Raw genomic sequence first — 17601 nt, 5'->3', positions numbered from 1 at the left:
GTTCTAAAATTTTATTCAAAAAAGTCGTTTGCTCCTTATAGTCAAAGTCCTTCAGTCTTTTCTTCAAACACTTAATCTTATTTATCTTTTCGTTTTTCTAGAGCTCCTTTTTTGCTTCTGTTGAGCGCTTCTGTTGAGCAGGTGCTCCATTCGTGCTTTGACCGCTCGCCTCCATCCTTTTCTGTCCTGAGTCAGTTTGTCTATCTCGTTCACATCCATTCCCGCTTCTCTGATGAGCTTCCGCCAGTAGAGTAGTGTTTTGTCTTTTTTTCCCGGACATTTCGGTAGGGTTTGCAGATCGTTTAGCCACCCTAGACAAGCTGCTTTAGTCAATCTTTTGTCATCCATTCTCATTACATGGCCTATTCGTTTTAGAGTTCTTCCTTCAACTTTCCCTCGGATCGTCTTGATGTTCAGTTGGTTTCTGATGTCCTGCATATTTACTCCTTTTTCTTGCATTTCAATTAATGGCGGCTTCGACTTTGGGCTCCAGACGTGCCTATAGCACCGGTCAAGCCAACTTTGCAAAGACTTTAACTCCGAGTTTTTCCATGTCGTTACGTTGGCGTCAAACAATAAGCCGCTTTCTACGCAGCATTGGACAACTCTAGCCTGGATTCGTTTCGGCAGCCTGCTCTTTGTCAGCCGGCGCTTGACCTTTGGCCATAGTCCTCCTGCTCGTCTTTTTCTGTTCTTAATGTCTTCTTTCGCCCCGATCCACACTCCTAGCATTCTGATGCCACCTGATCCGTCCTTTCCGAATTCTAGTTTCTGTTCTTTCTCTTCGTTGTTTTTCTCCTCGAAGTTCATCATAACTTCTTTTATTGTTGCTGTACCAGACTCTATTTCTTCCTTCTCGCCGATGGGGGTGGTGTCGTCTGCGAACAGGGACAATGATATTCGTGCGGTTTGGGTTTCACTGTTGTGCGTTTCTACCATGTTTTTTTTCCTGGGAAGCAATTTCCCGGCATCCACGTCCACGCTATCCCGACGTTTGTACTGTTCTCCTCGGCTCTGTCTAGTCTGGCTTTCTCAGCTTGCCGCATTACCACTTGGTGGTATATGTTAAACAATGAAGGCGAAGATGGGCAACCTTCTCTTAACCCTCTTTCGGGAGTCCATTCTTCGCTGTCGCCCTCTTTGCCCTATATACTATAGGTTGTGGCTTCATGCAAATCCATCAGTGTGTCCAGAAACGGGCCTTCCATCGCGTAGCGCCTTAAGACCGCCCGCAGGACCGGTTTGCTGACCCGCGGATAAGCTTTTGTTAGGTCTAAAAGTCTGGCTTCTGGGTCTGTGTTGGCTTCTACTGAGATTCCGGCTCTTATCCTCCGTCTCCTGAGATCTTCCACGTCCTCTCTTATCCTTATGAAGATCTGGCTTGCGTCTGCCGTGGGCCTGCCTGGTCGAAACCCGCTTTGGTTTTCGTCCAATACCTGGAGTTCTTCGCTCCATGTTCTCAGGCGGTTTGCGATCACTCTTGCTAGAATTCTACTAGCCATTGAGAGCAGGCACACACCTCGGAAATTGTTGGCGTCATTGATGTTCCCTTTTTTGTGCAATGGTACTATTTGGCCTTTCTTTAGAGACTCTTCCCACAGGTCTGCTCTGGTCGTGAACATTCTCATCACCAGGTGGATGACTTTCTCCCTCCATTTCCAGTATGCGTTGCGAATGTATACCATGCGGACCCCGTCCTTGCCTGGCGCCGATTCTCTCACCTCATCCAGTGCTTCCATGATTTCTTTCTCGGACGGAAGGGTGTTCAGCTTCTGGTTGGCTGTTATGAACTTGACGTCTTTGCTTTTATCTGGCATCTGTTTGACTGTGTTCATCAAAGTACCAGGTTCGTTCTCATATCGGTCCTTCGATAAGTTGCTGAAGTGGGCCTTGAATTCGTCAGTAGAGATAGTGGTGCCTGTCTGGTGTTTAAGTGATCTTGTTCCCAGTTTCCTTAAAGTTTTGTACATGGTACCCATGTCCCCTTTCTCCGCTGCGTTTTCGCACTCGATGATGATTTCGTCCCACCATAGTCTTTCTAGTTGTCGTAGGCGTTTCTTCATCTTCTTGCGTGCGGCTACCAGTCTTCCTCTTGATGCCGTTAGGGCATCGGCAAGCATGCCATGTGATTCTCCAAGTGTTTGGCTGATCAGCTCGTTTCTGTGAATTACTTCTGTGGAAATTTCCGTGTGTAGGCTTTTCAGTTCTTCTTCATATCCCACTGTACACGGGTTGGCTATCTGTCGTTTCTTTGTGCCACATATTTCCTCCGCTGCATCTGTGAGCTTCCGCGATATGGAGTCCCAGTCTTCCCTTCCTCGTTGTTGAGTTTTTCCTCCGTCTTCTTGCGGTATGCTTCCGCCATTTCTTTGTTTCTCATGCGTTCCCAGTCTATCTGCGGTGTTCTTTTCTATTCTAGGTCGCCGTTTTTTTTGTTCGCGCCAAATGTCAATCCAGACGGGCTTGTGGTCCGATAATGCCATGTCCTGCGCCGTGGCTACCCTACGGACCATTTGGTGGCGATCGGAAGCTCTCATTAAGAAACCGTCGAGCTCGTACCAACGTCTGTGCATCTGGTTGAACCATGTTCCTCGGGAGCGTATTGGGAAGTAGGAGTTGGCATGTTGTAGCTGGTGTTCTTCGCACCAATCCAGTAGACTTTCTCCAGCTTCTTTTGTCTCTGTCTTTAGGCCGTACTTCCCACGTATGCCCTGTCTTTGACTCCCTCTTCCAACTTGCGCGTTCCAATCGCCTCCCAGTATGGGTACGCTCTCTTTTGGAGTTCGAGCAAGCTCATTTTCCAAATCTTTCCTGAACTTTTCTATTTCCTCAGGTCCCTTACTCCACAGGGGCTGATAGGTCGGGATGAGGCGGAGCCTGCCGATCTGCACCGCTGTGACCCGCTCGGAGAAGTTTTTTTGTTGTCCGCTGGCTATCCACTCTTTCAGAATATCGCCTAACAGGAGAACTCCACATTTCTGTGAGTGTATGACTACTGCCTGGTTTGGTTTGTCTCCCAGCCATTTTATCCCCTCCTGTTCCGATCGTATTTCGGAAATCATTACCGCCTTCCACTTTTGCTGTCTTGCATGCTCTACTGCTCTTCTAAGGCGGCTGCGATTTTGATCTCTGGTGGAGATGCCTTGTAGGTTCCACGTCACTATTCTCCTTGTTTTTTGGGGTTTGTGTTTGGTGCGTTCGGCTCTTCGGTTTTCTCGTATTGTGTTTTTTCGCCTTCTGCGCGTTTCCTTGTGATCTTCTGTCGGGTGTCTTCGCTTCCCCCTGCTGACTCTGTGAGATCTCTCTGCTCTATCTGGGACCTCAGAGCTCGGGGGGACAGTTTCGTCAGGTGTCCCAGGAACTATAGTTCCCGTCGTTTTACTGGGTTCCCTGCGCTGTCAACACTCGAAAGCGTAGCGTTCCTTTCCTGCGATCTGTCAGATTTGTCCACGTGTCATTTCGCTGCATACCTGCTGTATCCATTTCATACACCATGTGCATTTGATGCTGCATCCGCTGACTCTCTTTTGACACATCCCACATTCGTACGGTCCTGGGTTTTGTTCCACGTCTCCAGCCATAACTAACAGCCGGGCCAGGTGGGCTGGCTTACCTGGTCCGGCAGAGAAAAACCCGGTCTTTCTTCGGCACCTTTGATCCGCACCTTCCCTGGTCTGGGGAGGCCAAAGCCTTCGATTGTTGTGAGAGGTGAAAGGGTCGGCTGGGCCTTTTCCACTCCGTTGGCATTCGGGAGTTTGCTTCGGATTCCGTTTCCAGTTTCCATAAGTTCCTTTTTCCGGTGCCCCTGTGTGAATCTTTGCCGCACAGAATGAATCGTGCGTCCCCACTTGCTCCACGGGGAGGAGTCCACACCAGCAAGTATTTCAATGTTTTGTTAGTATTTTTTTTGAGTTCGTCTGATTCCAAATATTTTGGCGGATTTTCCGTGTAAACAGATTGGTTCGGAGTCAGTTGTAGCAATTGGCACGTTACAAGTATTTTGACAGTTTTCCAACTATCTGTTAGCCAATTTTTCAAGTTTCTAGATTCGTGAATAATCAATTGATTTTTCTTAGACGAGTGTTGGCAAGCAAAATAATGTTCAATTCATCGTGAAAGTTGATATTTTTGTCCGTGTGATTAAATGATAATTTACTGATGTTTTATAAAGGTGACACCGGAACAAAGTACAAAGATAGAATTAGGTCGCGGGTGTTCAATTTGAAGGACAAGAAGAATCCAGAATTGAAGACACGGGTCATCAAAGGTATGAATTCTGTTCTGAGTTTTCAGATTTCTCTAATAAAACTTCAAATTATCGAGATTGACTTAAAATTGTAATTTTTACTGCGAGCATATAAAGGGCTGACGTTTGCTTGATCTGATTAATTTAAAATCAGATTCCTATTAAAAAATCAGCCTTGCCTACCGATCTGTCTGGGGCAGCATCAATAACAGAATGCAAACGTAGCTTCCAAACTTGAGTTGTGCATATCTGTGGAATTTATAAATTTTCTGTTAATTTCAGGTGACATTAGCCCTGAGCAGTTGGCCACCATGACGCCAGACCAGATGGCCTCAAGTGAGATGAAAGAGCTGAGGCAAAAACTAACAAAAGAAGCAATAAACGACCACCAAATGGCTGTGGTCGAAGGCACAGCAACTGATCTGATCACGTGCGGAAAGTGCAAGAAATCAAACTGCACCTACTCCCAAATGCAGACCAGAAGTGCCGATGAACCGATGACCACATTCGTGTTTTGCAACGAGTGCGGAAACAGATGGAAGTTCTGCTAATTGCACTGGGTTAATTGAACTGAAAACTGTTGAAAGGCAATCATTTTTGGTGACGAAAAGAACGTTTTTTTTTTGTGCGAAGTTTATATATCGAGGTCAAAGGAATCATAAATTTCTGATAGTAAAAAAAGTTTTGGTACTACCTATGTTCGAAATCATCAAACTTCAGCATCACATCCGATAGCAGAAATTAATTCCTGGTAATAAACTTCGTGCAGTTTCTACTTACAATTTAGTTGATCTTTCTTTATTTTTGTTGTCGACTATATAGCCTTGTGGTTGATTATCTGTTCTCTTTTTCTTGATGTACGAAGTGAAATAAAATTCAAGGCTAAATATTGTTGATGTAATCTATTTAATGAACTTGTCGTTATTTTTGAATGAAATATATTTTCCTTCGTTAGTTTCATTTTTAACTATTCGTTTTTTTTCGAAAATGTTATCGAGTTAAGTCTTCAAAAGTTTAATTTAAGATAGCACTAATAGTGCCATTCTTTATCGAAAATCAGGATGCAAATTTTAGTCTACACTTGCGAGTTCTCACTGAACACTGAAAAGGCTAAGTTGGGTGGTCTGGTTATGGAATTCCTGGGAGGCGGGGGGGGGGGGGGGATCGTAAAGTTACCGAGGGGGTCCTGACTAACCGATATTTGGTACTTTTTTCTGAAACCGTGTAACTTTAAATTTGCCTAATAGCAGAGGTCTGTCAGCTTACATTTTAATTAATGAGACTGAATGGCTATTAAACAAAGTGTGTAATTTGTGCGAAAAGTGATGAGACTATCCAAAATTTTGTAATAATTGTTCACATGATGAATTGCGATTCCAAAATACTTCAGAATTATTGTATCATCATAGAAAAGGTTTATAAAGTGAAAGTTGTAGCTTGTGTTTGTTCGAGATGGGATTCGTTGGACAAAAGGAAGAAAGGAAAATAAACGCATTTTTTCCGTTTGAGTTTACAGTCGACAAAAAAATGACGAGGATATAGTATGCTTAGTTTTGTCAAAATTATGTAGTAATTGACGCAATTCGGTTCTAAAATTTTATTCAAAAAAGTCGTTTGCTCCTTATAGTCAAAGTCCTTCAGTCTTTTCTTCAAACGCTTAATCTTATTTATCTTTTCGTTTTTCTAGAGCTCCTTTTTTGCTTCTGTTGAGAAAGTGCAGCTTAATTCCTCTGAAGAGTTCGGCACTAAGAAGGCTGTCAAGGTCAAATAATCGAAAAAAAGTTATTAATTCTTGTTTTCGCGAAGTTGTTTTCGCGAGAGAAAATTACTTGACGGCAAACAGCTATTCTCGTTAAACTTAATTTCAAATAATTATGAAACCTTAAACTTAGAGAATGGCTGTTTTTTTGGTTGAATTGAACTAACTAATTTATCTTTAAATTTAAGATTTTTACTTAAGCGGTCAGCGTAGTTAATTAGTACGAAGCTTTTCTAACCTAACTCGAAAATAAGCTGGTTCATTGTAAGTGCAAAGTGTTCACTTATTTGGTCGCACATTTGCTATAATCACAAACTAGCATTCGAAATTTCATAGCATCAGTTCTCTGCTTATGTATGTATCAGTCTAGTTATGTATTTGTGGTATTGAGCATGCGTGGTTGAGTGATTAGTGTGTGAGACTCATCATCTTTAGGGCGCAGAACAATTCGAAGACGTAGACGAATTTTTACTAATTCGAGGCTTATATCCGCTTTTTCTGTTTGCAATTTATAGAACTGCTTGTTATCGTGTTCTCAGTATTGGACAAGTTGTTAATCAATTTGCAAACAATATAGAGTTATCGATTTTCGGAAAAGTGTTGAAAATTTATCTCGTAAAAAGAGTACCTATAGTCTTCAAACTTCTCTACAAAGTTGATTAATTGATTGAGAGCAGTATTTTGATATGCTGCACTACTATGTTCAGACCAATCATTGAACATGGATACAGACATAACTGATTGAAATATAAACTTTTTGTTGCACCATCCGAATATAGTCTTCCGACCATTTGTATTGCTGCTTTCTCGAAATCTGTTGTTTTAAACAAGGACTCAAAACCCTTATCGAAATTTTTTTTGATATCAATTTGACATTTTATATCAGTATTGTCGGCTTGGTTTTTGTAAACTAAAAGGTTTCATGGATCACATGCAGTCAGAGCTTGCACTACCTAATTTTGATCATCAACATACAACCTTCAGCGACCCCTCTAGCTTCACCACTCAGGCAAGCGATATCGAAAATTTTCCAGCTTCAATTGAAGTTCATGAATCAGCCATGAAAATCACGTTACTGAATTTTTTATACTTCCCAATTAAAATATGGAACATAGTTAGATAGAAATGTATCAGACCCTGAAAGTACAACTCCGACTAAACTAACTTCAATCAAGCATGATAGTGTTGTTTCGGATCAAAGTGTGCACTGCATAACTTGAAGACAAACGCGGTAAAATTTTCGCTATTATATGTTGACACCCCTGTACGCAAACGGTTTGTCTAATGAAGTATTTATAGAAATTCTAGGACGAATGGAAACTGGGTTCCAGAAATTTTCGACCCATGGTAGCGGTTGGGTTTTGCAGCAGGTAAATGAGCTACATATTAAATTTCGAAAAGTTTTTCCAATCAGAGGCTCTTCGTTTTTACCCCTCCCTGCTAAATTAGCAAACTCACAACAACTTTCGGCAAATTCACAATAGCAATTCTTAACTCCTGGTTATCATTTTATATACAAGCCTGATCTCATTCTTGGGAGGTTAGTTGACACTAAACTTGAAGCGACTGATCCACACACTTATACAAAGCCCGGAACGCAACAGGCTTCTGATGATTACGTTATGCCTATGAGCTTGAACAGGGTTCCTCAATTCGAGCGACTTAATAACGTCCAAGTAAACGTGTTTCAATATCAAAAAGGAGATCTATTTCCAATGATTTTCTCAAAGTTTGAAAGTTCAGATAATGTTATCATGGATCTGCTTTTGTTATATGAACCAGGAATGCACCACTTTGTTTTGATAAAAGACCTGCTACGGTTTGTTTGTGAAGTTCAAAAGCAAAAATTCCGACGTTTCCTGCAGTTGTGCCGTAACTGTTTTCAAATTCATTACAATGAAATTGATCATAAAAGGCATGAGCGATTATGTAAAGATCATAAACCAGCTGTAGTGATAATGCCAACAGCCAAAAATGGCTGCCGCAAGTACAAATTTAACAACTTTCAAGATCTCTGGTATGCACCTATTGTTATTTGTTTTGGCTTAGAATTGTTCTTGAACAACATATATGAGATGTTCCCGTTACAACATGCATGAGCAATCCACAAATTTGCTCAACTCGCATTCTAGAAAAACATGAATATTTTGGATACTCAATGGGTGCTATTGATCATGCGTCCTCCGAGTTTTTTTCCTGTAGTCTTGGTAGCCCTGAAAAAAGCTAGAAAATTTTATAAGAGAGTTACATCTGTTAAATTGAGACGCTTACATTTATCAACGAAAAGTGCCACATAATCTAAAAGACCGTAGCCAATAATGTAAAGAAGGAACTTTGACCTGTTGGATCTGCAAAGAAAATTTAATTGAAAGCGATAAAAAGTGTCTGAACCACTGTAACTTTTCGGGATAGATTCTAGGATGGGTCCACAAAAAATGTTATTTAGCGTGAAGAAATGTAGCATAGATTCCAGTCGTAGGACATTAATTGCAGTTTTTTAACCTTCATCACATTTGTCTAGCTTTCATCGAATGTGACTCGCAGAGTCTAATACAAGTCAGATAATCCACCAAAGAGAATTATATTTCATTAAAAATTGGAGTAGTTGTTGAAACCATTACACGAAATGATCAAATGACGCAAAACATTTACGAGTATCTTCGCTTCACAGATTCTATCAAGTTTCTAAACTCATTGCTGCAAAAGTTATTTGACCATTTGCCTGAAAACAATTTCCCAATTCTGAAAAAATCACTTTTAAACCTAAGCTAAACTTGTAGAAATCTCATACGAAGGAAGAGATTCTATTCTTACAACTACATGATCGACCACAAAAAATTCGATGAAAGAGAATTAGAGCCTCTCAAAAATGTGTGAATAGTTTAGATGGGGGTAAAGTTGCAATTAATGTCGATATTTTGATTGGAGCGGAGGAAGTTTTTAATCAATTTCATTGTCAAGTCCTGCGTGACTATCATGATGTATATCTTTCATGTGACACATTGCTCCTAGCTTTTGTCTTTGAGGAAAAACAATCCATCAGATGTGAAACGTATGGTCTTGATTGCGCTCATCAATTAATCGCTTCAAATTTGGCTGATGACGCTATCAAGCTTGTATTTAAGGCTAATGTTGAGTTGCTAACGAATCGAGATCATCAAGACATGGTTGAAAAAATGATGTGAAGTGAAACTGCATCAACCTTCGAAAAGCGACAGCTCACTGCAAACAACAGACAATTGAACGAAACGTATATTTCGAGCAAATATACGACATATGACCTCTTGGTGGATGTCAACAACTTCAATACGGTGGAATTTTGCAGACACGCAAACGACCAGCACGTCGTTTCAAGACAGTCGGAGTTAGAACTGAAAGAAATGATCATGAAAACGAAGATGAGAATTCCTTGTCTATAGAAAAATTTAGCAACCCTGACAATTCAGACTACGGTTATATTGATGAAATGGGTTTAAAATACCCTCAATTGTTGATTGAAAGTCATCCTGAGTGTCCATTGGTACCCCATAAGGAAGTGGTTCAAAAAATTGGTTAAGCAGATACCAAACAAATCTTTCAGACCAAACCAAAAACATTGAAAACTGTGGACCTGCAAAATGGGTAAGTGCAAAATTGGCCAAAAATTGAGATAACATGACTCAAAATCTAACTCTTTAGAAATTTTCTAAACTCTGCGTAAAGCTTGGTCGAATTGATACAAAACTCTATCGCATCATAAAGTTCAAACAAGAATTGTGGCTTGAAATATACATAACTCTAAATACAAACAAACGTAAGGCGGCAAAAAACAAGTTTGCAGACGCCCTGTACAAACTATTGATCAAACCAATTTAACGCAAAAAGTAAAAAGAAAGATAATCAAAGTTAGGATTTTAGGACATGCTTAAGTATAAGTAAGTTTGAAATTGAAACCTACAAAATATTTGGTGAAGACATGGCTGCATTGACTATAATCAGATGGAATGAACACACAATTGTAGCAGCGTGTTTACTAGAACTCGCAAATTTTGAGATATAGAAAGTTCACTACTAGGTTATGGAGCCCACTACTCAAACACTTACAGCCCAATGTTCGAAAAAAAGTCGGAAAAAAAATGCGTTTTCTTCGAAAAACTGTACAAGAAACTTGAAACTTTAGACAAATTTGACATCTTCAATTAGCCATCGGACGTTTTTTTTACAATGCAGAAATCAAATTCAGTTTTAAAGTTTGAGGACGAGCTCTCAGGTGATATAATTACAGAATGTGTTGCATTGAAGCCAAAGCTTTATTCAATACTATCGCAAAAGTTACAATTCCTTCAAAAATGCTTCTTACCGGCTCAAAATTTTTCAAAAGGTTTTTTACTTTCAATTTTTTTTTAATTCCGTAATTTCGAGAAAAAAACTTTCTTTTCACGAAAACTAAAGCAAGCGAAAAAAATGAAAAAAAATGAAAAAAATTTGGCGAAAATCTTTTTTTAAGGAAGAAAAAAATTTTGATGACACTTTTTCGCGTATATGTTGGTGGTGATGGGGTAGGAGGAGATCTGAAAATTTTTTATTTCCAACTTCAGTAAGCTTACTTGGTAAGTTTACATAAAAATCAAGAAATTAATCGATTAGTGAGCATCATTTTTCAATTAGATACACGGAAACATTCTGCAAAGAACATCACTAAGGTGACTCAACAGTTGTTGACTCATAGAAATACATCGAAACTTTCATATCTGGAAACCATGTACGAGCCAAAAATACTCGCATCATCTCCGAGAGGCATGTTCCGAACACTGTTCGAGCAAACAAAACCGTATTGTCAGCCTATGATGACAAGCGATACATCCTCAGCGATTCTAACTCCACATTGTCATTCAGTCACTATAAAACCGTGAATGCTTCTGTTTTTGCTGATGATACCGATTGCAATCAGGATGATGACAATGATGATTATGAGATAATCGACTGGGATCCGGAGATTTCGAACCACGAAGAATTCTTCACGCAAGATACGAATTATGGGTCAGAAAAAAGCTTTGTTATCATGAACAATCAACCAAGCCGATCGCAAAGAGACCTCCTAAATACTGTCAAAAACTATGAAACTCCAGATCCAGGTAGAATTCGTGTCATGCAAAATGCTGAGAGCGATATCAAAAGCGATTATTTGACTGATCCAAATGCAGCCACTTCTTCTTCGTCTTCGGGAGATGAATGGTATCTCGACCGCGAAGTAATTGAAGATACAGCACTGCCGTCAAAAAGCAGCAAAACACTTCAAAAATGTACGTTTGATTCAAGTTAAATATAAAACTTCATGTTAAAAATCAATTTACTAAAAATACTTACTTTTCTTGTTTGTTCACAGTTAGGTAATGACGAGCTACTTTCGATCTATTTTCAGTTGAGATTTACGCTAATTTATCTGGAGTGGTTTTCAGAATTTTCATATTGGAATTGACCCCCTATGAACTGTTTTTGGTGTCTTTAACCGACATTTGCAACCTTGACAGAACCATTTCCCTAATATCTTCAGCAGAAAACATGTTACACAATTTTAGTTCAATTGAAATACAACATAGCTCGCCGAGTTTTTGGTGGCGAAAAGAATATAAAGATAAATAAAAGATATAGAAGAATATAAAAGATATATCGCCTCAATGCATAGAACGATTTTGTTTTCAACCAACACAGTTTTCACATCGGGATCATAAGGTATAAAAATTATACAAAGAGATCAATGGGGATGATTTAAGTTACATAGGAAAACTATTGGGTATGAAAAATATACATGAGGATCATTAGACATAACTATTTTACATAGGGTTCATTAGAGATCATCTATACCCAATAATTCCTGAAGAGATTACCCCCCCCCCCTCCGATCACAGTGTCTTATATCTCTACTACTTTCAGGCATAACCTCTTATGCGTAGAGGCTTTCGCCAACCTGTTGTCTCGAATAAACCCCGCATTTGTATGATTTTAAAAAAGGGTTAGGAAATTGAAACATTGAATTTCCTGAGGGCCTTTTTGTTTGAAGTCCTTTTAAAAAACCGCCAATGCAAAAAAAAACTTCAAACCGGTTCTCTCCAGTGAACAAACTTTTGGTTTTGGAGGGTGTTTTTGAAGAAAATTTAAAGGTTTCAAGAAACGGTCCAAGCTAAATAATTGACTTTTCCGAGGCCGAACCGTTATGAAGGGGTTCTCACCACAATTGGTTCTAACTTTTGAAGTCGCAACTTTACTCTGATGTCGATATAAAGGAGGAAAAGAAGTGTACTCGAGGCAATAGTGGAAGCGATGATCTTACTTGGAGACAAAGAAGTAAGAAAAATATACAATAAAAGGAGTGTAGGGAATTAGACATGTTTTGAAAAACGGCATGTTTAAAACTTGAGCCATTTCGAGTTTTTTTAAAGGTCTGAGAACTGACATCAACAATTAACGATATAAAAGTTCAGACAAACACCTTATTGGGCGGTTGAAATGTTTTCCACTATTATAAAAAATAAATAGGAAGCATAAAAAATGGAGCTGAGAGGATCCATAACCTTGCTCAGCTAATTTTAGATCATTTTTAAAAGGAAAACGGGAAAACTCGGGAAAACTATCATAAAATAGTTTATACTACTCTATAGTACTTAATAACTAAGGCTAATTTTAAAAGTTTCTATACCGTATCATGTGTGAAATTAATATTAGAGTTGTGACTACTTCAAAAGCATAGTAAATTTCAAAACTATTACACATATTGAAACTTGCTTACTTCTGACTAGACCTATTACGGATATTCACTCAATGATACAAAAACTTACCGATAGCCCGCGATATAAAAAATTGTCTCATTATTGTACTCTGGTTTCTGGATAATTTTTGAAGATGCGGGTAAGTGAAAGTAGATTGAAAGCCTTCATATTGTGCCTAGTAGATGTTAAGAATTTAGAATGATTCCACCGATCATTGATTACTTAATACATTCTAAGGAGAAACACGAAGCATTACAAACCAGAGAAAAGAAAAATATGCCACTTAAAAAAATCGATAAACCAAAAACAGTTAGGAAACTAAAAGAGCAAAAAGGAATTTTGTACTGATGATTTAAACTGTTTCATGGTCAAAATGCTTGATTATTGCTCAAAATTGTTCAATTGCTCAAACTTTAATTTTTTTCCAACCCTCCAGAAACGGCCTCTCATTTATTTAACAGAGAAGCAACTAAAAAATGTAAAACTACACAGTTCATTCCAGACCAGTAAAAATTGGTGCATCCAAAATCAAGCAGGTCTCTCCAGTCATAACTGGGCCTCAAGTTCTTGTTTGATACAAGCAGTTATTTGTCAAAGTATAAGCATTGGGTTTTGTCTGTTCAAGTTTTAACATTTTTTTTTGTACGATTTGGGGAAATCTTTCACTTAACTGGAGTTTTTTTATAACGAATTTCTCCAAATTTGAATAAATGGTACCAATGGAAAAGCTGCCCGCTACCTTTTGGCGTTTTTTTTATTGTACCCTACTTTCAGAGTCTTCTAGAATATCTATGGAGAGAAATTTCACCCGTAGTCTTGGATTTTTTCTTCTTTCAAAAAGAACCCTCCCAAATTTGTGATGTTTTGTGTCCAAAAACATAAAACGTTTTGGGAAGTTTCCATGGATAACGCACTAATTTAAACGATTAAAGGCAAAGATTTGAGGCGTTAAAAGGCTATTCTTTTTTTTGAAAATGAGCAGCAAACAGGTATCACTGCGACCATAATTTAGCTGTAAAGACCATTTGTTAAAAAATTTTGCTAATTACAAATCTTTCAAAGCAAAGCAAGGATTAGGGCGTTAACAAAACAATTGACTTTTAATCGAAAATCATCAGTAGAAAATTCAAATTTTGCTAGAACGTTTTTGAACATTTTTTCTCAAATAATATATTCCCACCCCCTTCGTAAAGTTACAAAAAAATTGTTCAAAAATAGTTCACACGGTAATTTGCATGTGATTAAGGTTTCAGAAAGGTTTTAATGCAGTTTATAACATGAAAACCATTTTAAGAAGACTTTCAAATATTGAATTTCCAAAAAAATCAAGGTGGGAACTGAAAAAGAGCTTACTTTTCAAGTATAAACTGCATCAAAGCTGTCAGCAACATGCCGTGTGAACAATTTTTGAACAGCCTAATTTCGTAATTTTCCGAGGGGGTAGGAAACTAGAAATGAGCCCGATTTTTTCCTGATGACTGTACCCGCGTGTAGTTGTAAAATATATCAAGTTTCTAGTTTCTAGATTAGATTGGATCCAAAATCAATTGAAACAAAGAAATTCGCGCAATGTACTTCAAAAACTGCATAATGAAGATTGTTGAAGCATGGGGGTAATTTCGTGATGGGAGAATCAAAAGATAGAAAATTTTTAAGCCAATCAGACTTGTTGATCATTTCTTTTGGCTAAATGATATTTGCACGAAACCAAGGTTTTCATTAACAGAAAGTGAGTTCTAGCAGAAAGGTTTGCAGTAAAACTTGTGTATATATACAATAACTTTTTTGTTTTATTTTTCATTTTTTAAAAATCGGGTTTAATATTTTTTCAAAACTCGACTTCAATTTTGCTAAACTTGACAGTTCGTCTTTTTGCCAGTTCATTCTTTGGTTTTCTCTGAATTCATTTTTTGAAAGTCTATTTAAATGGGCTTTTCATGTTATAAACTGCATTAAAACGTGTTATCATGAAAAGGTGAACACGTTTGTACAACATTTCTAACATTCAAAATGCCGTGTTTGTAACAATTTTTGAACAACTTTGTCTTGTAATTTTACCAGAGGGATGGGAAACTGGAAAACAAACAAAATTCAAATATCTGCATTTTTCTAATTCGTCATTATCAGTTTTACGGGCCTGGATTTATTCGCTTTTTTTGACTTTTTAACGATTTCTGTGAGGTTTTTAAATACACGATTCTGATTGGCTATGAATAACTGAAAGTGAAATTCTATCAATTGGTCCCTCCCCCACACCACTAAAAAAAACAGATTTGAAAAAACTTGCTGGGTGAAAGAGTATGTGAGTTTTTTATACTTACGTTTTTTATATTTACTCATAAAATTGGCTCTTTTCCAGTTCCCCCCTTTGATTTTTTCTGAATTTATAACTTGAAGTCTATTATAAATTACTTTTCATGTTAAAAACTGTATTAAAACGTGCCAGCGTGAACTGGTGAACAAAGTTTTACAAAATTTTTAACTTGCAAATTGTCGTGCATTACGAGGCCAAACTGTGCATTTTGCGAATTGTAAGCAGAATCCGCAACAGGAAAAAATCAGATTTGTTGCGGAATCCGCAGCGTTGCTATTTCTCTGTCATCTTCTTTGTTGTCTTGGATTCCACGGAAAAATAGCTGAAACACTGTGTTTTTCAAAATTGCTCCAAGAACAGGCAATTTTGCGGAATCCGCAACAAAATGTGTGAAATCCGGAACCAATTTGTGGAATCCAAGAACAAATAATAATACAATATGTAATAAACTTAAGCTGTCGCGTAATCCGCAATTGTTCGTGGAATCCGCAAATTGTAAGCGGAATCCACTAATTTTAAGCGAAATCCGCATAAAATTGCGGAACCCACTTGAATTTGCGGAATCCGCTTACATTTGCAGAATCCGGAACAACTACCTATATTCGCTCGTTGCGGATTCCGCAACAAATTCAATGTGCCGAAAAAATTTACGTTGCAGGTATTTTTACGCGGTATCCACTGAAATTTTGTAAGTGGAATCCACTCACACTTTGAAAGATGTTTATAGACTTGTCTCTGGAATCCAGGAGCATACAGAAACAAAATTGTGCGCATATTTTTGAGCAACTTTATTTTGCTATTTTGCATGGGGGTGGGAAACTGAAAACGAGCCATAAAATCACCTAAGAACTCTATATGCATAGCACTTAGTCTAGTGCTTACAAAATTTAGATGAAAAACGATTTTCATTTTATGCAGTAGCGGATTTCGGCGTGGGGGGCAATGTTCATAGGACCCCCCATCCCCCTCCCCCACAGGGATTCTACTTCCTGCCAATCCAAAGGGTCCCCCTGTTATATTAGTTTGCGATAACCATATTTCGCTGACGGACCCTAAAATTTATCTCAAGGCGCAATCGGCGCCAATATTTACTAACTATGAGGGGGGAGCGCTTGCCAAAAACCGCAATTTTTGGTGAAAATTGCCCACAAAGGGCGTTTTTTTTCCAAAAAGGGCTTTTTTTCCAAAGAGGGCAACAGAGCAAATATGGCTCTTTTCAGCTACCACCCCCCACTAATTTTCAAATTTGTCGTTTTTTCAATTGTTTCACGTGATATTATGGCAGAACGCGTGATGTTACGAAGAAAGGTATGAAGAACAATTATGTTCACTAAATTTATTTTGTTCACCTTGCAAAATTGTCTCATATTATTTTCTTACCAAGTTTTCTACATTATGACAACGTAAAACTGGTTTTTCAACACTGAAAATCAAATGTGGCACGAAAGTGGAAACGAGCTCCAAACAGGCTAAAAAACGCTTTTTTGGCCTGTTTTTTCAAATTTTTGCCTGAAACGCAAGATTCTGATTACACGATTCTGATTGGCTATGAATAACTGAAAGTGAAACTCCATCAATTGGTCACTCCCCTACACCACTAAAAAAACAGATTTGAAAAACTTGCTGGGTGAAAGAGTATATGAGTTTTTTATACTTACGTTTTTTATATTTACTCATAAAATTGGCTCTTTTCCAGTTCCCCCCTTTGATTTTTTCTGAATTTATTAAAGGAAAGTCTATCATAAATTATTTTTCATGTTAAAAACTGTATTAAAACGTGCCAGCGTGAACTGGTGAACAAAGTTTCACATTATTTTTAACATGCAAATTGTCGTGCATTACGAGGCCAAACTGTGCATTTTGTGAACTTTAAGCAGAATCCGCAACAGGCAAAAATCAGATTTGTCGTGGGAATCCGCAGCGTTACTATTTCTCTGTGATCTTCTCTGTTGTCTTGGATTCCACGGACAAATATCTGAAACACTGTGTTGTTCAAAATTGCTCCAAAAACAGGCAATTTTGCGGAATCCGCAACAAAATGTGTGAAATCCGGAACCAATTTGTGGAATCCATGAACAAATAATAATATAATATTTAAAAAACTTAAGCTGTCGCGGAATCCTCAATTGTTCGTGGAATCCGCAAATTGTAAGCGGAATCCACTAATTGTAAGCGGAATCCGCATAAAATTGCGGAACCCACTTGAAGTTGCGGAATCCGCTTACATTTGCAGAATCCGGAACAACTACCTATATTCGCTCGTTGCGGATTCCGCAACAAATTCAATGTGCCGAAAAAATTTACGTTGCAGGTATTTTTACGCGGTATCCACTGAAATTTTGTAAGTGGAATCCACTCACACTTTGGAAGATGTTTATAGACTTGTCTCTGGAATCCAGGAGCATACAGACACAAAATTGTGCGCATATTTTTGAACAACTTTATTTTGCATTTTGCATGGGGGTGGGAAACTGAAAACGAGCCACAAAATCATCTATGAACTCTATATGCATAGCACTTAGTCTAGTGCTAACAA

At 38.3% G+C, this 17601-nt stretch overlaps 4 protein-coding genes across 5 annotated transcripts in view; 2 read left to right on the top strand and 2 right to left on the bottom strand.

The window, feature by feature from the left end:
• LOC134841641 (dnaJ homolog subfamily C member 13-like) overlaps positions 1 to 17601 on the bottom strand; it is a 554774-nt gene that overhangs the window by 236793 nt on the left and 300380 nt on the right. The window lies entirely within an intron of this gene.
• Positions 1 to 17601, top strand: part of LOC134841795 (DNA replication complex GINS protein SLD5-like) — a 493875-nt gene that overhangs the window by 450438 nt on the left and 25836 nt on the right. The gene's annotated exons all lie outside the window — the stretch shown is intronic.
• LOC134853957 (uncharacterized) lies at positions 82 to 3062 on the bottom strand. The gene is made up of 3 exons (XM_063870015.1): positions 1251 to 3062; positions 1001 to 1145; positions 82 to 878 (listed from the first exon to the last, which is right to left on the bottom strand). The coding sequence occupies exons 1-3, from the start codon at positions 3060 to 3062 to the stop codon at positions 82 to 84; spliced, it is 2754 nt and encodes a 917-aa protein (XP_063726085.1).
• Positions 4100 to 5218, top strand: LOC134841841 (transcription elongation factor A protein 2-like). The gene is made up of 2 exons (XM_063857882.1): positions 4100 to 4267; positions 4529 to 5218. The coding sequence occupies exons 1-2, from the start codon at positions 4159 to 4161 to the stop codon at positions 4795 to 4797; spliced, it is 378 nt and encodes a 125-aa protein (XP_063713952.1). The 5' UTR covers positions 4100 to 4158; the 3' UTR covers positions 4798 to 5218.

Source organism: Symsagittifera roscoffensis, chromosome 1 (assembly GCF_963678635.1).
Source record: "Symsagittifera roscoffensis chromosome 1, txSymRosc1.1, whole genome shotgun sequence".
In the NCBI taxonomy this organism is placed as follows: domain Eukaryota; kingdom Metazoa; phylum Xenacoelomorpha; order Acoela; family Convolutidae; genus Symsagittifera; species Symsagittifera roscoffensis.
This window is presented reverse-complemented; position numbering and strand designations above follow the sequence as displayed.

Excerpts from the sequence above, each read along its gene's own strand:
- LOC134841841 (XM_063857882.1), top strand. The coding sequence starts at position 4,159 with ATGTTTTATAAAGGTGACACCGGAACAAAGTACAAAGATAGAATTAGG. Across the intron at positions 4,268-4,528 it reads GAAGACACGGGTCATCAAAG|GTGACATTAGCCCTGAGCAG; the intron begins GTATGAATTCTG and ends TGTTAATTTCAG.
- LOC134853957 (XM_063870015.1), bottom strand. The coding sequence starts at position 3,062 with ATGATTTCCGAAATACGATCGGAACAGGAGGGGATAAAATGGCTGGGA. Across the intron at positions 1,146-1,250 it reads TAACAAAAGCTTATCCGCGG|GGCAAAGAGGGCGACAGCGA; the intron begins GTCAGCAAACCG and ends TATAGTATATAG. Across the intron at positions 879-1,000 it reads AGACAGAGCCGAGGAGAACA|ACGACACCACCCCCATCGGC; the intron begins GTACAAACGTCG and ends CCCTGTTCGCAG.